The 24942-nt window shown below is 41.0% G+C and overlaps 1 protein-coding gene across 1 annotated transcript; it reads right to left on the bottom strand.

The window, feature by feature from the left end:
• Positions 1–2409: 2409 nt before the first annotated feature.
• TSPAN3 (tetraspanin 3) lies at positions 2410–24197 on the bottom strand. The gene is made up of 7 exons (XM_036389480.2): positions 24052–24197; positions 13130–13321; positions 12029–12103; positions 8499–8600; positions 8026–8178; positions 7689–7772; positions 2410–3360 (listed from the first exon to the last, which is right to left on the bottom strand). The coding sequence occupies exons 1-7, from the start codon at positions 24112–24114 to the stop codon at positions 3268–3270; spliced, it is 762 nt and encodes a 253-aa protein (XP_036245373.1). The 5' UTR covers positions 24115–24197; the 3' UTR covers positions 2410–3267.
• Positions 24198–24942: the final 745 nt, after the last annotated feature.

The raw sequence follows: 24942 nt of genomic DNA, 5'->3' as shown, positions 1-24942 counted from the left end.
AGCTATGAGAGGCCCAAAGAAGTAAAACCGAGTTTATTATGTGTAGCAAGGACAGCTGCCCCAGTCAGTAGGGGGGGCACCTAAGAGCAAAGACTGCAAGGGGCAGGGTAGAGGCTCAGGTGGCATTCTCCAAGCACTGCAGTCACCCCAGAGTGTGCTGCTGCTGCAGGACACAGCACACAGAACGCCAAAGGTCCACTGCACTTGCAGACTTGTCATGCATTCCGGAGGGATTTGTCTCAGGCCCAAGATTAAGTCAGTTACAAGATTCACTAACTGTCCTCTGAAGGCTATCACTGATACTGTTATCACAAGTACTTATCTCAAATCTCATCTGAAACTGTAGCGCTGAAGAATCTCATGAACTATCCTCTTTGGCTATCAAGGCAGAAACTTCTTTTTTCACTAAATTTGTTAAATTGAGCTTGTTAGACCACCTCTCCTCTGTTTAATAAGCTAAATAGAGATGATCATACTTTACTAAACCACAATCTGAATGAGACCCTCCAATTCTCATGAGCCTCCTATTAGGGTGCTGAAAGGCAGGAAAGCACAGGACTTGCACTGCAATGTACTTAAGTCACTTTAACAGCAGCGAGAACAACAGAACCCAATTAAAACCACCCCTGAAGGCAATTCTAATTTCCTGTGTAAACCCCAGTGGATCAGGCTGCAGGAGAGCTCCATGCCTGTGTGTTCCATGCAGCACACACAGATTCACTCAGTCTGAACGATTTCCTGTGCAGTCTGAGCCCTCTCAGACTCCTCAGCTACAAGAAAGCCAAGAAGAAATTAATACAGGAACTTAAAAAACCAGACAAAGGAATCAAGGAAAAAAAAGAGCTATAATGAAACTAAATCAGCCCTTGTCCCCTAAAATGCACTGCCAGATAGGAATGTATGAATTAGGAAGGCCAAACTACAGCCACACCAACACTCCTGCCTAATGCAAGCAAGAATAAATAAAAACATTTATTCATTTTGTTCAGTAAGGGAAGGCACAGACCTACACCACTTGTTCCCAGCTTCAGTGAACCACACAAAATGTGGTGTACTAGACCCTTGCAAGTCTGTGTTTGGTTGGCTTTTTGGGAGGAGTGTGGGGATGTGTGAAGTTGGATTTTGTATTTTAGAAAACCCAAACACCATTGAAACTTCATTCACACATAAAGGACCAACTACAAACTGTGCAATTCAAAAAGGTCACTTGAATTGAAGGTTCCTAGAAAAAACTAATCCACAGCAGCTAAAAGTTCAGTTGGGCTTTGTTTAGACTATAAAAAAGTTGTAAAATATTGAGTAGTTTCCACATTCCAGACAAATATTCTGCTTTTTAAAGAGGAAACAGACTTCCTTCATTTACATGCAAGTACTGTCAAGTCATCTGTACTTCAAATCCATGTCTTCCAGCCAGATTAACAAGCACTGTTATCTCCCCCAAGCTATGCTCATTTCCAAGGGGCTTATGTAGGCTCATGACTGGAGTTTTTTTCTGCCTTGCAGCTGATAAGAGCTGACCACTTTTTTAAGCATCCTGAGCCTTATTTTGTGCAACACAGGTCTGTCATACAACCTCTCCACACTGGTTTTTCCAAGCTAGGGTCATCTCAATCTTATTAGTTCCATATTTACAATCTGCAATACAATATGAAGATAATCAAATGCAGTGAGCAGGCTTGCTGCCACATCTGGGAAATCTGATGCCACAGTCAGGAGGTTTCTGGGTTGAGGCACATGCTGTACTAAGAATGAAAATCTAAGTCCCAAGGGAGTACAATTTGTAACCCACCTTTAGAAGTTAACAGAATTCCACAGGTACATTTCTACAGCAGTCTAACAGCACTGAGAAAAATCCCCCAATAAACCACGCTGGCCTCAACAGTGTGTACACATCAGAATTTTCTTTTTCTGAGTGATGTTTCTTTAGTTACTTACGATTATCTTGAGGTCAGTTTAGCCGAGCACATCAGCTTTGTACATAAGCAACTGGTAAAAATTCTGAGCGTTCCTGGCTTCTGCAAAGGAGGAAGAACCTGAAGACACTGAAAGTAGGGCAGTGCAGTGACTAAGTATCTGAATAATGCAAGACACACTAAAACATAATTAACATACAGCAGTTACAGTAAAGCTATTCATTACCCACTGTTTGGAGGCAAGATTCTTCCTTAATTGTATGCACAAGATGTTAACTTTCCATCAAGTTCAGCCACGTTTGTTGTTCTGTGTTTCACTGCTACTGTTTCAAATAAAAAGAACAAACACAATACAATCAGGTTTCCAGCAAACCATAAATACAGATCTATTGAAGCCAAGCCACCCAAAACTGTTTTCACACAGTTTGTGTATCCAGCACACTCAGACTCCATTCAACCAAACACACTGGAATCTTAAAAAGAAAAACAAGACATGTTTATAGGGAGGATATACAGAGATTTATTTAATCAGGTTTATTATTTACAGTTGAGATCACTTTCACATACTACTTTGCTACTCTACATGGCTACGTTGTTTCCAAACCAATTGAAGGTCTACAGTCTAACAGTTCACTCAACACATAAAACGCTCTTCATAGAAAAATGAAATATTTCATTATAGAACAGTAGTGCATACATTATACTCCTGAAAAGCCAGCTTGTATTCTAAACCACTGATGTTTGAAAGACTGGATCTCTGAAGGTCAAAATTGCAGTCACATAATCCTAAAATTGGTTAGGTTTTTTTTTCCCTACAATTTCTTTATATATAAAGTATACAGGACTTAAGTATTTTCCTCTTTTTTAAAAGTGACACTGGTGAGGGGCAAGATTAAAACATTTTTTTCTTCTCAAATTAAATACAGCTGGCTTCCTTTGTACAACTTTGGCCAGAAAAGTTTCATGTAGTGAAGGTTTAAGACTTCCTCTCTCTATATATGCAAGAATCAGCCAGTTAATGCTTAGAGGTAATCTACCAAAGTAGGCACACATCCTTTGACTTTCATATCAACCAAATTACACTTAAGTTGCAAATGGTTCTGAAATTAGAAAGTTTACTAGCATACTAAAACATTTAGATACATGAATAGCTGGCTAAAACAGTGAAAGTCACAGGTAATTCTATGGGTTGTGTAAAGCTGTTGTTGCCCGTCACCAGTGCACAGTGCGGCTGCCCTCATGTTTGAAAGGTGTGCTTGGAATAAGCTGGGGCAAGAAAGCTATGGAAGTAAACCTGGCCCATTCACCCTCCAGGGAACTGGGGGAAGATTGAACTGCATGTTGGAATTCTCTTCTAGGCATAGGTTCCACCAGCAATAAGCAGCTCGTAGGCAGGATCCCGACTCCTCCTACATAGAACTATACAGGCACACAACATGCCCAGAAGCTGGGGAGAAAAAACAGAGAACAAGCTTGAGAACAAGGGAGATGCTTCAAGAGATTCAGCCTCAGCACAGACTGCCAGCATGCTTCAAGACTGGAACCAACAAATGGCAACAAACCACCCTTCCTGAAAGAGCCTCCTGCTGCAGGCTGCTGCTGCCAACTCCCAGGGCCACAAACTTCAGCCTCATTTTCTTACAAGATTACCCTGGACATCTAAAACAAGACCTTTTTTTTGTCAGCCACTTGTATTCTGCCTCAGTAATTCAGATTCAGATGGAAGAAATTCCTAATGCTTTTTAATGAAAGGTACAGATTTTTAGATACCGTATCTGGTATAGAAAATTCAAGCGCAACTCAAATGCATCAGCTCAACTGCTATGATGAGAATGGGCTTTTGAAAGAGATTTCATGGAACTAGCTCTCTGTGAACATGTCATATTAGAAAGCTTAAATCTAAGGCAAATAATTCCCTTTTAGACATGTTAAAATTCATAATACCACAACTGTGCTGGCATGCTTTCCATGATTTAGGGTATGATCACCCTGTGTCCACTTACAAGACTTAAACCATGTGAATAATCAGGGATACAGGGCATGGTATTTTAAAGAAGCTGCATCTGAAGGTAGAATAAGACTGTACCAACTAAAAAATAGCAAGCATAGTGTTGGTGGTTTACAATAGTGTTGGTAGTGTTCTGTGGTTTACAATAACTGGCAATAGCTTCTAGTAAAGTGTGAAATTGTATTGATTTGGTTGTATGCATGAAAGTTTATTCACAGATGCAAATAGGACAGGAGCCTCCTGAAGTATCTCTGGATTGTAAAGCACCACTCTGAACACAACTTGATTTCTTAAAAAAGAACCCACTCCAAAAAGACACCACAAAAAATCCCCTCAGACAAGAAAGCAAACTAGAATGAAATGGGTGAGCACACAAGTGTAGAATTTCCTCTCTGATACAGCAAAAGCCCAGTGAAAGTAGTACTGGGACAAAAGGAGAATTATTGACTTTTTAAAAATACAGGCCAATGCAAACATCAGATGTGCAACATGTTTTAAAACTAAATGATGGTACACACATTATAGTACTCCAGTCTGCTGAGTACTGGAGTAGACTGGAGTACTGAATGGTACTGAGACTGAAAACAGAATGGTGAAAACTAAAGACTGAAAACAGAATGGTGAAAAACGCTAAGTCTAAATATGCAGTGGTTAGGAAGAGGCATGATGAAATTCTAGTATAAGCTTTTTAATTTCCTGGAAAGAAACAAGCTGTAAAGATCTCTTCTTTGTCTGCAGTGCATTATCTGCTTTGGATCTATAGCAGAAACCAGCTCAGGTTTAAAAAGCATATAAAGATGGTACTTGAGCTGTTGTTAAAAACAGCACCTTTCTTCACTCAGGTGATTCCAGTTCACAGACTGACTCCTAAATATATTAGCACAGAATCATGAAATGGTTTAGGCTGGGACAGACCTTTAAGGGCCATCCAGTCAAGCCCTTCTGTAACAAGCAGAGACATCATCAGGGTGCTTAGGTTCATAAATTTGTGTCAGAGCAAGAGGAAACAAGTCACATGGGAGAATGACTGGTCATGGACACAGCCCTTCTCAGTGAGGAGGGAATATCTACAATTAAACCCACTTCAGTTACACTTGTAAAATGGAGTTATAGGAGCTGCCAGTGGCTACAGAACTCTCAAGAAGGCTCACAGTCTGCAAGTACAAAAACTTCTCTGCTGTTCCAAGCAGGATAAAATGAGAAGTGTGATGCAGAGCAACACCTCCTTCAGTCTTCTGCTAGAATTCATTCTAGCCATGTACATCAAGTGAATAAAAATAGATCCAGCACATTTACAGCTATTTGCACAAAGACAACCCTGTTCAATGACTCCCTGGAGATATTTAATTTATACAGTTGTGTGAAATCTCAAACATTCAGGTACTACAGTAAAACCCCATGCAATTAACTTCTGAGTTACTATTTAAACCATTTATATCCTTTAGGAGGTCTCTGAGCATATTCCTAGAATTCACTATAAACAAAGTGACTCACATAAATAATGTCTGTAGAGAACATTGAGGTATTATGTCATTAAAAAAATGCTAGCGCCTCTAAACATTTCAAGGCATCTGAGTCTGTTTCTTTGGTTGCTATTTAATATTGTGAACTGCTATTTTAGACATCTGTGTTGAGGAAGGATCCATCCATCCTCCTCTTCAACAGCACTCAAGGAAGTTTAAACACCTCCTTCATTCAGGAGGTTTGTTTAGGTTTTTTATTAATTTTGGCTTTAATTTGCCTGCTAGCAATAACGACATTCAATCTTTCCCCAAACCAGTTTTGTACAAAAACTCACTGGCTGTATATACAGGTGCCCTTTGTAAAGGGTCACCAGCCACAAAAGCTGTGTCTCTGCTCCCTTCAGTTTGCTCCTAGCTATTAATAGTTCTGTGCTGTCACTGTGGCTGGGACCAGGGAATTATTGCACACTGGAAGATCCCCATGGTAACTGAAACATGAACATACCAAAAATTGCTTCTATGCAGAAAAGACTAAGTTGTTAATAAATTTCAAGCCTTGCAAAAATACTCCTCTCACTCTTTTAATTTTAAAGCAATTACTGAAGGTTAAATTTGTTGACTATAGGCTACCAGAGGTAATGAACTTTGAACAGCTCATTGCATAACAAAATAATCTGTTCAGAGGGGACTGTGCAGCCAGCAAAGGGAAGGTAGCAAAATTTACAAATGGTAAGAAAAACATAATCATTCCTCTAAGTTTACAGGGTATGACCCAAGTTGCAGCCATGTGCTGAAGTTTTCATTCTATCTCCCTTTCACTTAGCCCACAGACCATTCTGCTGAGAACTGAGCCAAGTACATACTTGAATTCTGTATGGCAAAGACAAAGATGTCAGAAGTTTTGTCTCAAACTTCAGGAGATAAATAATAGAACATTTTGAACAGAAGGGTGCAAGCAGCCACAGTGGCACTGCAAGCATGTGTCAAACTCTGGGTCAGGGCCAGAAAGGATTCTAACTGTGCTGCATGTTGGGGCAGGCCTGTTCATCAACCTGCAAACTCCAGAACTAAGAATAATGCCTCCTCTTGGGATTCTCCTCAGCCAGTTTCATCAGATACACTTTTATCCTGACATAAAAATTGGTCAGAGTGACTATGGTTGTGGTAAGACATTAATTTTCAGTACACAAATACATTTCATTGTTCAAGCAGACCAAGTATTACTTTAACAACTAAAGTTTTAAGGAAAACAATTAAAACTATACCTTCCCTTCAGGAGACTAAGCACAGATCTCACCAAACTTGAAGTTCCAGAGCTGAAGTAGTCTGGCTCTGAACAGTTCAACATGACTGTATACAGTACTATGAGTACATCCTTGTAACACTGAAGCACAGAGGGAACTCTCTTTTCACAAGACTGTTTGCAAAAGATTATTTACCTTCAAACACACACTCCAGCTCAAAGGCTGCTTTTGAAAACAAAAGTGCTTACATTGTCAGACTTGACAGGTATGTTTTCTGAATTCAAATGCTATTAAGAGCACTAAAGTAACTTTGAAATTAGTTTTTAAGTCTCCTGGGATCCAGCATATGTACTACATTGCTCAGAGACCATAACATAGGCACAGTCTGAAAAGAATCTTATTAATGTACTAAGTCTGCCAGGTGATGAGCATTGAAAATTTCAATTTTACAAATATGCTTGGGAGACAGTTCTAGACTTTTTCTTCCTTAAAATTTAATAAATACTAATACACACATTAGTTTATTTCCTCAGTTACCTTTTTTTATGGCCAGGGTAACTGTAACAAGGTTCATGGAAGAGTGTGCAGTTTAGAGCCTCTCTCTGTTCAAGTCCAAAGCCCAAGACACAGAGCAAAGCTCAGTTGCATATGAGCAGAGCACACTATCAAAAACCTTTGTGTATCTTCTGGGTGGTCCTGACATTATTTATACACCATGAAGCATAGTTAAGATAATGTACCTCTTAAACAGCATGAAAAATGAACTCTTTAAAAGTTGGAAATTAAACACTATGCAAACTCCTCGAGTGTTAAATGCCATCAGAGGACATTTATGATACTTAATACCTAGATAATTAAGTTTTCATGAAATAATTTACCATTTACATCAGAGTGGATTACTGCATATAACACTGACTGTTCAGCTCTAACAGAATATATCCCATAGCAGTGGGAAGTTCTGTATTAAAGGGTAATATCTGTATGTGCATACCTGTAGTTATCTGTACTGAAGTTCAGATCTAATTTAAAAGAAGTTAACAAATAAAGAACATTCTCTTACCTGAATAGCAGCAAATGCTAGTGCTGCCCAGATGACATACATCATGATCTCCTGAAGCTTCTTTACAACCAGAGCCTCACACCCCTGAAACAAGTAGGCTTCTTATGTATCAATCTGGCAACCATCTTTAGACACACCAAAACACCCCAAAAGCATCACACAGAGCAGAAAGATAATCCTAATACTAAAAAAAGTAATTACATGAAAATTACAGATGAAAAGAGGAGAGAGAGGATTAACTACATCTACTTTCTGTTACAGCAAATACACCCAAGATTTTATTTCTCCTAAAGAAAATGAATTGTGGCTGTGTCAGTTCACGTTGTGGCTGCCTTACCTCTGAATAAAGGTCCATGGGGCGGGTCAAACTGCCAGTGCAATTGCTGAGGGCTGCTTTGCAACAGCTGAGGGGCACACTGTTGTTTTTAGTTTGTTTGAACCAGATAGTATTCTCCCAGTCTGAATAGTTATGGATCCCACAGCAGCGCAGCTGGAAAATCAGACAGGTAAAGAATTCAATTCTAACTGCAATACCAGGAAGACAAGTATATTATGTTCCATTGCAGAAAAACACTTAAGTACTACATATTTGAATACAAGCACAAATTGAGAGATAGCTAATTATATAAAAATGTATCTCCCCATCAGCAGTAATATTAATTTTAACAAAGTTGAACTATTTGTTGTCTATTCAGCAATTTCCTAGACTTGTCAGAGTGGAGGGAGGACATCTGCACAAGCAGCAGAGCAACAGCACCTGTGTTTTAAGGACAGAAAGGAGTGGAAAACTGGCCTGTGTTGCTGTCTCACCTGCCTCTGTACATAGTCAATAGCACGGCTGGCTGCGTCGGGGTTGGTGCCGTTGTATCGATTGTACACTTTCCGAATGCTGTGATCAACTTCATCCTCCACCTAGGAGGGGCAGGAAAGCAGCTGCATTAGCTCACCAGCACAGTAGCACAGCTTAGAGAACATCATTTTGCTTACAGCTGCAGCATTTCAAGGTAACTCCCCATCACCTGAAATCACCATAACTCAGTGGTACAGCTCCCTAAAGTTCAACCCTGATTTTTGCTAAGATGTTGCCAGCTTGCAGCTACAGGAGAAGGAAAATCCAGGCAGCTACCTTCCAGATCTTGCCCTGTCTCTCAGAAAAGGAACACACTTGTCCTGTGGCACCATGGAAGAGATTTCATGAAGTTAAGGGCTGTCCATAAGAACATGCACTCCATTCTCTACTTCAAGGTCCCAAACCAAAACCATTATAACCATCTGGGCTAACTCATTCCCCTTGGACTACGAGGATATTGGGATCAAAAGGTACTAAGTCATACCACCCACTCTTCTGGCTGAAGCACAGGTAAATAAATTCTCAAAGATGCCTTCTGGCTGACCTTACAGTGACCAGGCTCTCTGTTCAGCCCCAGTCTCCAGGGCTTCCCAAGGAGCAGTACATTGTGTATAGCAACATTTACTGCAAGAGATTTTAGAACCACTGTAACTGAGTCAAGATGCTGTCAAGTACATGTGTTAGAAATGGATGCCACTCAAGAACCATCACTTGTTCCCTCTAAAGGCATTCTATGATGCCTGATTTGGAGGAAATCTTACTAGAATCTTTAAATACTATATATTACTGTAAACTATTACTTAAATAATAGACAGTTTAGCATAGATAAACATTTCTGCAATTTTAAGATTAGCTCTGATTTGATTTTTTCTATCACATTCAACAGGAATTATGTGCAAGGAATGCAATTTTAGGATTGAGCACTAAGCACGCATATTCTTCACATTTGCAAGCTACAGTAGGAAGGTCTTGTCAACACATCATTCCTTTAAATACTTCAATGGAAGATTTTTATGCAGCAATAGCACAAGCTGAATTCCACCACCACCCCCTCTTCAAGAATGCTGCCTATTTCAAGATAGGTATGCATAAAAGTCAATTTAGCCTGCATAGGCAACTCGTTTCAGACTAGTTCAAAATCAATTGTTTGATGATTTAACTAATTTGATTTACAACTCCAACTCGTAACAAAACAGCTGTTCAATTGGTCATATACATTTTGAAATGATTTAAGTGCTTGTTTGTGCATCATTTGGCTTGCAGTTCAATCAGGGCAACATTATGCCTGAAAACCATGCAAATTCCATAAGATCCAAAGAGAAATCACGAGCTCTAGTTAACTGGCAGGTTTAGTGAAAAATGAAGAGAATGAAGCCCTCCACCCAGAGGAAAAAAACCTGCAGGTCCTCAAACAACCAAGCCTGTTTAATCCCTACTGGCACTTCCACAAAGTCTGACTTTTCCAGCTAAGGAGCAATGCTGGAAGGCTCTGCAGCAGCTCAGCCCATCTCAGCAGAGCCTGGGCACGTTTCACACAGTTCTGAAAGAGTCTGAATAGGATCAGCACACAGGTTTACAGAGGTGTGCTGGAAAATTAAACAATTTAAAGATCAATAATGGTATCTTAAGAAAGCACAGTGCCACTTCCTTGAAGCATTATGCCCAATGTTACAACTGCTGTGACTTTAATCTTTCCTTTGTTTGCGAGTTTGTAAGGTGAACACAAAGTACTTCTAACATGATTCAGGTGCCTTTAGAAAAACCAAAGCAAGGCTCCCACAGATGCAAAAACACCGTGTCAAAAACAACAGGCCAAAATTAACAAAGCATAAAGCTGACTTATTTATCCTGCAAAAATAATCAGAAGGCTAAGCAGACTTCCCCTCCCAGCTCACTGGTAATAAATTTATTTCTGTTTATTTCTGTTGCACTTGAAACATTAGTTTAAGATGCTAGATACTGTAGGGTACTAGAAAATTGCCATCTTTACTAACAAAACCTGTCTGTCCTTTCCAAAGATTTAAGGCTCAGTTTTCAAATACTGACTTCCACAAACAGCTTAACAGGCTGCCACCAAAACCAGACAACCTTCCCTCTTCTCCCAAGCTCTGGCCCTGCATTACCTACTGCAGTGAAAACTGCATGAGAGCAAACCAAAAAAAAGAGAAGCAACAGGAACACACAGCTGGGCAAGGCTGATCCACGGATCTGCTGTGAATACTGCTCACTGAAAAAGAGCAAGTCCACTCAAGATGGGACCATGGAAGACAGTAAGATGACTACTGCTTAGTCCAGATCACATCCATGGTAATTCCTGCACATATTAAAGTATTCCTCTGCAAGTACTGAAACAGAAGAAAGCCATTCAGATCAACATGTAAGAGCCCACTTCCTAACCCCCTGGAATTGCAGTGCTTTCCTCAGTGGCTTCTAAGGCCTACTCCCACAAACCTAAGAATCCCCAAAGATCATCTCAGTTCACTGCCAAGATACCAGAAATCAAATGCAAAGCACGAGAAAACATATTGTGAGTTCAAGCATGGCCAGTAGAGCACTTCTGTTGAAGCAGCCTGTTCTAAGTGTCATGCACCAGGTCTCTGACACAAACACTTCAAGGTTGTGTGGTCACTGCTGGCTCCAAGCAGCCTTCCCTGGGGCCCAAGCAAAACCACCACTTTTACTTCCAAGCTCTCCCCATTTGTCTCCCCATTTGTTCCAGGACAGCAGGAGAAGGCAAGGAGGAGAGAATGCTGAACCTGTGTTGTTCACAAAAGGCCAAAGAAAGAAATGGTAGTGTAGTTTAGCTTGCTGGTAAGATATCCCTGAGTGTCCTACACTGCAAACATGCTCCACATCACAGCTAAAATGACTTCTGTGGCATCCCTTAAACCATGTAATATATTTCTATCATATATTATGCTAGAAGAAACACATCTAATTTCATTTTTTTCTGGTCCTGTTTCTTAATTATATTAAACAAACAATGGGGAAAGTTGTAATTTGTTTAGCTATAATCCCTGTCAACAACCTGAGTAATGCTGGAAAGCATACATTACCCACATTCAATCTATTTCATTTTATTATTATGCAGTGTTAGTTTGCACACCAAAACACATGACAACCCTGAAGTTGCTGCATATCAAAAAAATATGCCCCATGTTCAAACATTGCATAGCCTCAGTCATTCACAAAGTCAAAGCATAAACGAACTAGAAGACCATCTGGAAAAACGTAAAGGTATTAATTACTGTGACTCCCTCCTCCTGTTTAACTGTTAATGATGTAGGAAATCTTTTGCCTACAAGATAGCTCTCTGCATTCATGTTCTAAATGTTAAGGATCTGGTATCACAAATTAATCCACTCAGATGTCTGATTTTAATCCCTTAAACACCCATTAACAGTTCTACAGAATCAAACAGTAAAGATTACACTTCTGTATTATGGTCAGAATTCACAACAAAACATTACTGAAGCTGAGAAGTTCTTACCTTTGCTCTGTAAATGTATCCAAGAACCACGACCACAACTTCGGTGATAAAAACCAAGAGCAAGATGATCACAAACTGCAAAATACAATCAAAAGTGTTTGTGCAAATAGTTTCATTCATTCACCTCATGAAAGGCTCCATGTAGATTTTTCTATTGAAAGTTATTTTTGCTGCAAGGTCTTGATTTAACAGATAATTTAATGCAGGCACTTAAATTGACCAAATGAGCCCAGAATTCATTCAAGAAACTTTAGTGTTCACAGCTTCACCAAGTAATAAGAAGCTGCCCAGTCAGGCAAGTCCAGCTGTCATTAGTACTGAAAATACCATACTGCAGGTCTTTAATCAAGTGCTTCTTTCAATTTTCTTTGTTAGATAAATAGGAATGTCTCATCAGAGAGGCTACCCAGGCAGTTACTTAGAGTGGTAGATGGACTAAGGGAATGTTTCTTCAGATTAAGCTCTGTGACAACTGGAAAAGACAGAAGCTATGCATTTGTCTTGCTGTATTTAAGAGCACTTTTAAAGAAGTCTACACAGCACTCAACAAAAGAAGCCCCAAACCCTCCTGTGGGGAACAATTCAAATACAGCCTCTCCTCTTCCCTACCTAGTTTTCAAGCCAAAATTACAGCTCAAATACCTGGAAACACAGGGCATAAAATACTGCCAACCAAGTGCCCCAAGTAAGCCATGAAGAAAATGATCAGGCCTTATGACAACCCTTAGTTACCCTGATACAAGACACTTATAGCAAGAAGGCTCCTGAATCACTTCTCTCCCTCCAATTCAGCTTTTCAACCACAACAGATAAAAGTGAGATTTAAAAACCGTTATGACTTGATCATATGGTTCTACACTTTTTAATGAGATTACCACAGTTCTAAAAAATGTAAAACTGAGACGCCTTCTGCTGCTACAACTGTTTAATTTAACACCTTTATTCAGAACAGAAAATTTAAGTAAGACATTCCTAAAAAATGAAGCAGATAACTTTTAAGGCCATAAAGAGAAAACTTCAAGTAATATTTTAGGAGTTTATTAAGAGAGAAGGCAGGCAGGTATACACCAGGCCAAGGCTCTGCAGGAGCTGTGCACTCACCGTAGCCAGGCCGCAGCGGCTCTCTCGGATGGTGGCGCAGCATCCAATCAGCCCAATGATGAAAAGCAGCGTTCCCACAGCTATGATGATAACAGCTGGGATTAGTGTGTAGACATCTTCAAAGAAGTGATCATAGTCATCATATGTGATGAACACATAGGCTCCCACGTAGCACAGGATGCCTGCTGCTGCCTACAACAGGCACAAAAACATGGTAAATTCCTTGGAGCACCCAAGCCCTTCCTTCAGTAAGGTAACAATTATTTTAACAAACACCATAAAGTAGCATTCCTCAGAAATGTTGCCAGTTACTATCTATGACTTACTGTTACAATAAAATAGACCCACACCTTGTGAACTTCAGCCTCTGCTAGAGAAAGATGAACTGCTAGAAACAACAGCATTTCTGAAGGGTTCACAGAACTGGAAAAATCTGATTCCAACCAGAAAGCAGGCAGAAACAAATGCAAACCACCAACTACTAAAAGGCAGAAGCAACTGCCTACAGAAATGTACCATAAACTTGCAAAATCAATGTCTCAGAAGGATTGTTGTACAAAATGGTCCTTTTTAAACAAACAAAAAGTCAACTTAAAGGTACTGCAAAATAAGCCCTGTAGGATGAATCTCTAACTATACACATTTAAACAGTAACACACAGCTCTCACATCCATCTGCCATGACCTTGCCTCCCTTACAGTTACAAGGATCCCCAGACATCAATACCTTCCCTATCTTTAGGCTGAGCAGAGTTAGTGAAAGAGAGACAACTGTTGCTTGAGGAGCCAAATAACACATTTATTTTTAAATAGAAGGGCCTTATCAGTTTGTGCTTTACCAATGTCCTTCCCAATCACCCTCACACTTGCTGCAGAACGAAGTATCAATTTGCAGTGATGGACAATATAATCTGAATGTTTCATGACAGGCTTTTCCAATGCCCCAGTAGAAGGCCGAGCTAGAACAATGCACCCAGAAGGTGCCAATGGCTCGGCTGAGCTGGGGAATTTCATTCTGCTGTGAAGGGTGGTGTCCCTATTACAAACCAATCCATCCCCTGGACACCGAGCTCTCTCAGCTGGCAGGTGACACACTGCAGCTCCAGTCTGAGGGAGAACACTGCAGGCTGCCTGCAGCCAGTGCTCCCACTCACTGGCCTCACACCTACCCCCTCCTCCCTGCCAGTGAAGAGGAGGGCAGGCACACATACAGCAGCTTCCAGGAGCTGTAGTACTGCAAGGCTGCATTGTGCTGGTGTACAGTCTGAGACTCACTCCAGATTGCAGTCTAGGAGGACATAATCTAGCCCAGCTGCTTGCACAAAGCAGGCTCGACAATGAATGCAGACCAGGCTGCTCAAGTCTTGGAAGCCCTCCTTGGGAAGCCTGTTCAGTGTGGCACAGAACAAGAGGAGCCCCAAGACAAAAAGGTACCCAGGATTTCAGCCCTGTTTGCCACTACATACCACATGTATTGCAACATTACTGCAACTGCCTTTCTATAAAACAATAGCACACAACCACTACCAGAACATTACTTTATGTATGGAATATTCCCTGCAGCACTTTGCTACAGAAACACTATGTCAAAGAAAAAGATATTAAGAGCCAGCTCAAAAGTATCATCATCTGCATGGATTTGAGCAATACATTTGACCTCCCCACCTCTCTTTCTGCAGAATTGTGTACTCTGCAGGAATCTTAAAGGCATCCAGGAGGCTCACATTCATCCAATAAAAGGTGCTATGTACATATAAGGAGAAGGAATACTGAAAATTCAGTCACAAAGACCAAGAGCAAGACATCTTTTCCAAACAAGAGTGAACAAGCTACTGAAGAATCACCCCCTTGCACAGAAGATGTTGAAATGCTAATCCATCTGTACAAACCCTGCCATATTAGGTACAACATGGCAAAATGCAGACACACACTTTCTGTACACAAAGCAAAGATTCAAAGTAGTGTCACTGAACAATGGAATTACATTAACTGTTGCCTAGCAATGAAGCCTGTGAATGGCAGGCCAGTGATGTAATCCCCTATTTCTAAGAACTAAAATGCTTGATAGAAATATGGTATGTTACAAGGTAGCTGATGAAAACCCACAGCTGTGGATAGCATCCACATATACCACAAAGCTGAAATCAGAACCATTTGTGAACTCCTTTGTCCTTCTTTTGTTGGAATTTAATTGGCTTCCTCTTTGTTTAAGAAAAATCTGGATCATAAACTACATAAGCACATGCATTTGAAGAATGCACGTATTTGAAGTAAAAGGAGATTAGCCTTAAAAAAAATCTGTCTACAGGTGTTATCTTTCCTTCCCTACTTCAAGAAACACATGCATTTTAACAAGCATTGCTTTTGCAGCCTTTAGACAGATTAAATGCTGCCTAGCTTGAATACTTCATTAAATCCCTTCCACACATGGTACAAGAATGACTAATCATGCAGGACAGCACTGGGCCTTAGGTTTACTTCTGAACAATGTCAAGGAACTGGTGTTTCTGAAACAGACACTGCCCCCATGATAAAGTGACCATACTCCTCAGAGTTACTGCTGTTACCTCTTCAACAAGTAACGTGCAGTGGGGGAAGGTCCTGAGAGCAGAGGTACCTGCTGGAGCTTGCACAAGGTTTGAAAGCTGTGAAGACTAAAACTCCTTCCCCATGTATCACAGTTGAACACTGTTTTTGAACAGGTGCAGGACTTAGTCTGTCACAGAACAACGAAAACAGCAACACTACCAGGTTAGTTTACATAAACAAGTTGGAGACGACCTCCCTTCCCTTTTCCTTTCACATCACAACCACGGGACTGTTTATTTCAGCCTGCTCTACGCCAGCAAGGGGGAGATCTCAAGTGCCTTAGGTGGGATGAGAAAAGGCTTTTGAAGCAATCCTTTTTGCACACCTTTTGATGATTTTCTCTTACTACCTTCTAGCTTGCATCACTGGAGTGTGCATCTTAGGAGTGTGTAAGACGAGTGACTTGAGGTGAAACCAAGCCAGAAGACAGGTACAGTCCCTGTGCTGACTGCTCAGAGGTGTTCAGTCAATGGGACTGCACAGGCCCGAGGTCCCTCCCTCCTCAGAGCTCAGCAGCTCCAGCAGGAGGCCTCAGCACACAGGACAGTGTCATCCACTGATATAAATAACATAAACACTGTGACAGAGAAGACAGTTCTAACCACACAAAGTGTGCAGTTTATGTTGACCAGGGCTGCACCAGTTAAATGCACATTTATTACCTGTTGCAAACCAAGTACAAAGTTGAATACATGTGTTTTCTAAAGAAAAAAAACCACCCCAAACCAACTGACTCTCCCCCACCTAAAACCAAACAACCTCCCCCAAACCACCCAAAATAGTACCATGTGCTTAAACCACCCATCTCAAGATAGAAACCATCTAAGGAACTCAAAGTCTATACAGACACAAGGATAGCTTACAAAAAAAAAAAAAAAAAAATATCAAATAACCTAGATCTCAATGCTTACCATCCTGCAGAGTAAATAGAAAATCTGCAAAGTCCAACCTTGCTCAAGTCAAAGACAAATAAATATAAAGCTACTGTGTTTACAATCATGTACTTCCTATCATTAAATGGAAGCCAAATATATGAACTGCACACAGTTCAAACAAGTCTTTGATAAACAGGGCTTGAAGGAAGAATTCTCCAACTTAATCTGCTCAATGCTCTGAATAGATGGCAGCAGTTCCTGAATCTGTGCCAGGTAGCATGCATGCTCTAGGGACATGACTGGTTATTCAGCATTCACACATCCTTTTACAGTTGTCTGCATCTAACTCATGGTTCTGAGCCTAAAGCAGCACACTCTTATTTTAGGATGAATAAACCTTTAAAAACACTGATATAAAAGTACAGTCAATGAACACAGCTCATTGCAAAAGGCTTGAGCAATTCAACATCCTTTTCATCAGAAGCAAGTTTCACAGACACACAGACCTCTCACAGTTCAGAAAATGATTGATTTTACTGCTTTGGCTGGAACCTCTGTGGAGTTATTAAAAGGTCAACAATTATGCACAGAACTGGAGGGAAAACTGGAAGATCCAATGACACAATGATAAGCATCACTCAACACATTCTGGAAAAGCCCAGTTAGAAATGGAGGTTCTTTGAGCAGTCTTTGGGCTGCTGTGACACAGCCTCTTAAGCTCATGGCTACTTCTCCAAGTCAACTTTCACCTCCCACAAGCCCTGAGGGGTACAAGGCTGTACACTGGCCAGCCTGCAGCTTGCAACAGCTTCAGGGGTTTAGTTCGCTTGTTTGTTTTCCAAGTAAGCTGCAAACACACACCAAGAACAGTTTTCATGTTTTCAGTAATGCTCACACACTACAGCAGTTTGAAAGCCAGAACTGTGGCTACCTAGGATAATGAGTGTAAGATATTTAAACTTGTTCCACTGATCATTTATTTATCAACCATGGACACTGCAGCTTCATTTACAAGCAAATTCCTCCTAACACTACCCTAATAATGTTACTGCCAAAGAGATCAGATCAACTCTACTTACATGTTCATACTTTACTCTTCATCTTGCTGTGGAATTTTCTTCACTTTGGGACAGACCCTAACAGAACACACAGAAGTTCTGCCTTTCTTTTGTGGTACTGTTTCAATTCACTCGGACAAAAAACAGTATTTGTCCCTTCAGTGTCTATGCTTTATCCACTGTTTTCAGAAAAACACACACTCTCTGAACAAGAAAATGAAGGTAGCAGCAAAGTACTGTATCTTAGGAGAAACCACACCTGATATTCAAGGTGTGAATGCTCCTCTTAGGCAAGAAGAGTATTTCACATTTTTGATAAGGACACCTTCTTATAAAAGCGTCCTTCCTACTGCTGCCAGCTTTGCCACTGCTGATTGGTGAATGTTGGTAGCAACACAGACACCACTCCAAACCAATTATTCATTCCATTAGGGAAATATCTTTCAAGCATGGGATTGTTAACTGCACCCATTGATATATTCTGACAGATCATCTACATCATCTTTGATAAAAAGAACCTAGGGATAACGTGAGAAAAAAAGCTTTCTACACTAACAAACACTCAGCTTTTCTGCCTGGATCCTATCCTAGGACAATTTTCCCACCATGTCTATTGCTTTCCTCATGTTAAATGTGAGTGTATCTTTGTTCTCACTGCCTTTCTAACAGATTTTTTGAAAAACAAAGCACATGTGTACTCCAGGACAGATTTTTAAGAGTCTCCAGTTATATCAGTTTCATCCTTTCTAATGCTGCTTTTGTCTATGCATACCAACTCCTGAACATTTCCTACCCACAAGCAAGAACACTGGTATTGTGGTCTGCCTCCAGATTTCTGGGCTTCTTAGAACAGTACCTAAATAAGTGGGTTTTTTCCACATTTCTCCATTATTTGACTTCTAGGGTATTTCAGACATTTTTGGTTCTTTCCAACACTAGAGTACTCATAGCCTGATTACTGTCATAAAAAGAAGGGGATGACAAAAATTTTGAAGTCTTCCTTTGTTTTCTGTTCTTCAAAATTTATTTCCTTAACCTCAGAGGCTCAACAGGATCTCTCTGGGGTTTATTTCTCTTATAGTCTTTTCAGCACTTCACTGCTGTGTATCTCTCTCTCTCCACTCCCCTCCCAAACAAACCCACACCCATACTTGATATTTCCTCTGGTTCCTGAAATTGATGCATAACCAGTTTAGAACCCAATGGTTTCCTGACACTCTTATCTTTGTTCTCAACAGTAGTAATTTAACTTGAACACTGAGCTCTGTCCTACAAAATCTTTTGGGAGAAGAAAGACAGCAATTCCATTCAGCTCTGTAACACACTTAAAGCTATGTTAAAGGCTTAGAAAACAAGCAAGCCCTGTAAAATTCAAGCAAGCCAGACTGCTCTGTCTGTAGTAGCCACTTTCAATTCTGCAGCACCGGGCCTGGACACCTCACATCCCAAGGCTTTTCAGGCAAAAGCAAAAGGCTGAGCTAGGCTGATTTTGCATTCAGCATTACACATTCCAAGTGCCACTAACTTCAAGATGTGGAGCATCTGAGTATTCTACCTCTTTAGAAGCCAAGGTAACAACACAGCCATTCTTTTCCACCTATTTAGTCACCAGGGCTGTAACTCGAGCTGTGCTCCACTGTTCCCAGGTTCCTTGCTCTGCAGGAGAACAACGATGATCGCTCTGTGCGTCAAAGTTCAGGTAAAGTGATATTTCAGTTTCCTTGTACTATTCAAAGGTATCGCATTTAGCTTTGCAACTTGGCTTTGTTAGGTATTAGACCTTTTCAGCTCAAGTCCAGATGCCAAAAATCCTGAAAAATCCCAGGCAAAGACTTGAAACTCATCCTGTAAGGAAACATGAATGACACTACCATGTTGCTTAAAAGCAAATCAAAGTATTTAATACTAAAATTCAGGACCTGGCCCATGTTTGCTATCTGAAAATTCATATTCAAATATTGTAAGAAAAATTACTCAGAGGGAACAACACTGGTGTGTTTTAAATCTTTAATTTTTAGTTAAAAGAACTGATTTTTTTAAGGCACAAGATTCCAAACTATTATAGCATCCTGAAGAACACACTCTCTTCACACTACCATAGTGGCAGAAGCAGAAAATGTTACATTTTGACATCCAGAAGCAACGGTCTGTCAAGACAAAAGGGCTTTGGACAAGTAATCCCAGTGAAGTTACCTTTTGGATTAATTATCAATTAGAGTCTTTGATCACTAAAGAACTCTAAAGAAATTTGTTTTGAAGTCCAGAGCAGTGACTATTTTCAAGCTCACAACAAACTGGAGAAATTACTGGGCTTATTGCTATGTGTGAGAAAGTGAACTCTAATCTTCCTTTCTATTACTAAATTTGAATGAATTTTCCCATTGCTTCATTTTATTTTTTTTCTACCAGAAATCCCTAAACATATTACATACACATTGACTGCTGCAGCTCCTCTAAGAAAATCCTCCATTTCCCCATACTTTGGCCCTGCATTGTGGTGAGCACAGATCTAGAAAGTATTTGTGCTCTACAATCTCTAAACAATCATACCAAGAATGTTTTATACCAGCTTAGTCAAATGAACTGTCAAAGTAATGATTTCAAGCCAGCTGAATACTACAAGAACTTAAACAGTTTGCAACTACTGAGTTGCAAGTATTGAAGAAGCAGAGCTCATTCCTTTTCTCAAGGAGAAGGACAGAGGTGAAAGATAAAAACCTCAGCAAGCACAGGATATCTGGCACTATTTTAGCAGAGCAGGCTGTCAAAGCACATAGATTCCTTGGGAATATAAAATAGATTCCCTTTTCTGAAGTAAGACCACATGGAACTCTGAATATTTTATCATTCTTTCCTATGAACTAAACTAAGACTGAAAACATTTCTTTAGCATTTTTGTCTTCATCTCCTCTTCACACTGGTTTCAACTGAATTATGCAAGTCACACCATGAAGCCTTAAATTAAGGGCACACAATAACACATTTGACAGCAGTCTTTAGGTATTTGTTCCAGGTAAATATATTTCTTTCTCTTTCAAAATTATGCAGACCTTAAACTTAGGAGGCAGTCCTGAAGAACATGCTTTTCTCAAATACCTTACTATAATTTTTTTTTTTGTAATTAGTTATTATCTACACTTCATCAAGGTAACAAAAAAATCTTGCTGCTTAGGAAGACATATGTACTAGAAGTTACATTACTTCTGAGCTGCATAGTCTTTCACATCACAATGACTTCCTATGCAACACCCCTCCTTAAAGGGCTCAGCATCCCCTAAATGAAGTCACCAGCTGAGCAAATAAATCTTGGGCCAACTTAAGGTAAAGGTCAGCTGAAGGACTGGCTTTCCTTTGCCATTAATCATACCTACCCCAAAATTAACTCACAGAAATGAGACACTAAGAAACTATTAACCAGATCAGTACTCCCTGGTCTAAGGAGGGCAAGTTTTAACTGATCCTTCACATCAATGCATGTCTTGGTCAAGTATTTTTGACCTTCAACACTCTCTGACAATCACCCAAAAGTCAAGCACGTGTGCCACACAAAATTTACACTCTGCTACTCTTTATGACTACAGTCATGATGCTGCTTTCTTACAGAACTGTATTTAAAAGGCAACATGGGCACCTACAGGAGATGCACTCAATGCTCAACACCCCTGCAAATACAACTGAGCTGAACTGTCAAAACACCACATCAAAAATGTGGAAAGGTGAGTGAGGTCCATTCAGCTTTCTGCATGATAAACCAGTACCTGCCCTGCTTTTAGACAGCTTCCACAGCCTATTTTCATTAAGAAATAAAAATCCTGCAGTATTACCAACACGTAGGAAAGTATAGTTAATGTAAGAATTTTACACAGTAGAAAAATGCTTTCACAAGACAATAAATGACTTTCTACAGTGTCAACGAAAATTGAACAAGTAGCACAAGGCTCTTCAAAGTGAGATGAACTTGCAGAATTGCAATCAGTAGCTGTAGGTGGCAAGCAGTTGTCACCTGTCAGCAAGGTCTGATCTGCCACTTTCAGACTTGAAAGAAATTCCTAAAAGTTAGAACCAAGACTTCAAAGCATAACAAGCATATCTCTATTTCTTCACAGCACTGATACTTTTCTAAACATCTCAGTCATAAGACAGATATAAAATCTCTCTGAACATTCACATCCTCCCACAAGCAAGAGACCCCGGGTTGAGGGGGGAAGTTATAACCCACGGTGTAGTCACAACTTGCTGTTCCTACAGGTGACCATGAAGATAGTGATAACACACAAGACTGGTATATGAAACCTTAAAGAGAGAGAGTAAATTTACAAAAGCTGCCAAAGGAGATTTCATAGTTACTTGACCAATTCTAGGCACTTGTCTACTGCCAAGTCTCGGGAAATCCCAATGATCTAATTATCAACATTGGAACTACAGCACGACAAGCACGAGATTTCTGTAAGAGCACAGAAGCACTTACATTGCCAACCAGAAGAGCACCAAATGTTAACGTGCACAGCTCAGTCAACAAATGAGCTATTGACTCTACCTTGTGAAAGAAGGGAACACCACTGCTTTCTGTAACTCACTTTCAGAAAGCCTGCCTCATTCTACATGCAGCTGATGAGCTGCAAGCTTGTTCCAACACAAGCAACCCAGTCGCTGATCTGCCAAAAAGCTATCAGCACTTGCTGACTTCTTCGGCTGGAGGTGGTTTATGGAACACAAGATTGATGACATTTTCATTTGACGTGAAGTACATCTTAGCTAAATACAGTTTGCCCATTTTAAATTAACTCAAGTTTGTCTCAAAAAAGTAACCAAAAATTGTAAAGCACGAAGTTCAGCATTACACAAAATACCTTTGACCCCACCACTGTATGAGATGAGTAACTGCAAACTCCAACATGCAGCTAAATCACTAAATGTAGCAGACAACGAAGAATACCTATCACTAAGCTTCTGGAGCAGAGGAGAAACTGCACATGGAACTTGTGCTCATTTACTCCAAACAGAGCCTTGTTTATATCAGCAACTACAGAAAAACCTGCTTCAAGGTGCCATTAAGAAGGCAACCCACAAAAACTGTGCCCAGTCAAAAACTTTTAAGTATGATGTAGGAGTCGTTAAAGAGCTTTTAAAATGTCACTTGCAAGTATGCATGAAACAAAAAGCCACACCCAACAAAGCAGATTCCAACGTTACTGCTGCAATGAGATTGATGTCACTACTTTAAAGATAAAGAATGGAGCCTGTGCACCTCAGCCAGAATTACAAACTCCTAATCTGCACCACTTAAGGCCAAATATGCCTCACCTTCCCTGCTCCTCTCCCAGAAGAGCTGTATAGGCAAATGCCGGAAAGAATGCACAGATATGAATTTTCCCTGACCATGATTCATTTCCAGGCACCCTTAAGGAGGATTCCTTTGTAAAAATTCAGACAAGAACAGTCATTCTGTAACGCTAGTAAGATTTCTCATGACTTTCAATAGTAAATGAAGCAGCTATATATAGCTACACTTCTATGGTCCAACAGCTTGTTACCCACTATTACGTTTTCGAAGATGTAATCTCGAACAGTTGGGACAACAGATATTCTGTTCCTGGAGCTAGGATTAGAGCAGGAATAACGCAGTACCTAAACGCACAAAGGGAATTCTTAAAAATCTACAAACTATTCTTAATTATGATTTATTTGAGAATTACGCTGTTCTGACAAGCCAATTATTACAGCGAATACAATGCCAAGCTAGAGCCTGTTTGTCCATCCTGAAAAAGGTCACTTACAGCAACCTCCTGTCCTTCTTTTGTAAGCTTTTGTCTTACTGTCACTGTAGCCGTGGGAAGTTTCAGCGATGCATACACAGGACAATGCTAGAGGAATACGTGAAGTATAAATAGATAAAGAGCTATGTCCTGATTTTGTGTTACAGCCTCAGAAGAGATCGGTGCCCACACTGAGCGCTCGGGATGTCCCGCCGCGGACAGCCCAACCCGAGATGGCCAAAAAAGCTACAAAAACCAACCTGGCTACACAAATTAAACTGCTAGAGACCTGAGAAGCTCAATGATGTAAAAGAGAAAAGCTGCATGCGCTTACACAACAGCCTCTACCCCAGGATCCCTAATGCTCGTTAAACCTTCAAGGCCAGGTTCAGCTCCCGCAGCCTGGAACTCGGCAGGAGGACTGCGAGGGAAGGGACTGCACCCAGCTCCGAACCCCCACAGCCCGCGAAGCGGCTCGGAACGCCCGTTAAACATAAAAAGTTTAAATATGAACTGAACCCGTGCGGGCCCGTGGCGGGGAGGGAGGGCTCCCGGCTCCTGAGCGAGGCCCGCAGCGCTCTCGGGGCCAGGCTCCGACCTGGAACCCCGGAGCCGCCATCTCTGGCGAAGCGCGGCCGGACTCACCCAGAAGATAAGGTTGAGGAAGACGAGGACGGTCTTGGAGGAGGTGATGCCGCACTGCCCCATGGCGCCGCAGAGCCCCGGCCCGGCCCGGCCCCGCTGCCCTCAGCGCCGCCGCACGTGACCGCCCGGCCGCGCGGGCAGCCTAAGATGGCGGCCGCTCGCGTCACGTGGCGCCAGGGGGCGGAGGCACCTAAGATGGCGAACCGCTCCCCCTTAAAGCGGTCCCGCCCTCCGGAGCCACCGCCTGGGCAGCCCCGATAGCGCCTTGTTGTGAGGGGGAGGTTGGTGCTGTCCTCCAGCCTCGGAACCCAGGCAGCGGAGTGGAACAAACACAGCCTCTGCTTCTCGTTCAGCGCCTGAAGCGATAATTTTCCGACTACCTTACGGTACTAAAACAGGTGATAAAAAACTCTAAACATTCACATCCTCCCTCAAAAAGCACCGTAAAGCCGGTGACATCCTCTGGAGACCTTCGGCTCCTGAGGGAAATAAGATGCTGTTATAAATAAGAAGCTTATTTAGACTAGGCCAATATTCAAGCAGCAATCAATTTATTAATTAATATGGTAAAGTATGAGCAATACAGTGCTGGGTACAGTGGGGGAAGTTTTCCTTCCAACTGCACACCAATATTTGAGGCTTACAGGTATTTATAGGGGTACTCATAAGCTTTCTCAGCAGTTTCTATTCCAATTTTTACGTCACAATTCTATACACTATTGTGATTTAGTTTTTCTCAGGATGTATCCCAAAAAGGATTATCCCCAGATGGTGGTGGTCTGGTTTCCAAAAGAAGAAAGACAAATCCTATCTGGTGAAGTCCAGCTCCCCAGATGTGGGTCCACCTTTTAATTGCAAGGACTATACATCTCATAACAGTGATGTCCAGCT

The sequence above is a fragment of the Molothrus ater genome, chromosome 13 (genome assembly GCF_012460135.2).
Source record: "Molothrus ater isolate BHLD 08-10-18 breed brown headed cowbird chromosome 13, BPBGC_Mater_1.1, whole genome shotgun sequence".
Taxonomy (NCBI): domain Eukaryota; kingdom Metazoa; phylum Chordata; class Aves; order Passeriformes; family Icteridae; genus Molothrus; species Molothrus ater.
The sequence above is the reverse complement of the archived record's forward strand: the minus strand, read 5'-3'. Positions and strand labels throughout refer to the sequence as shown.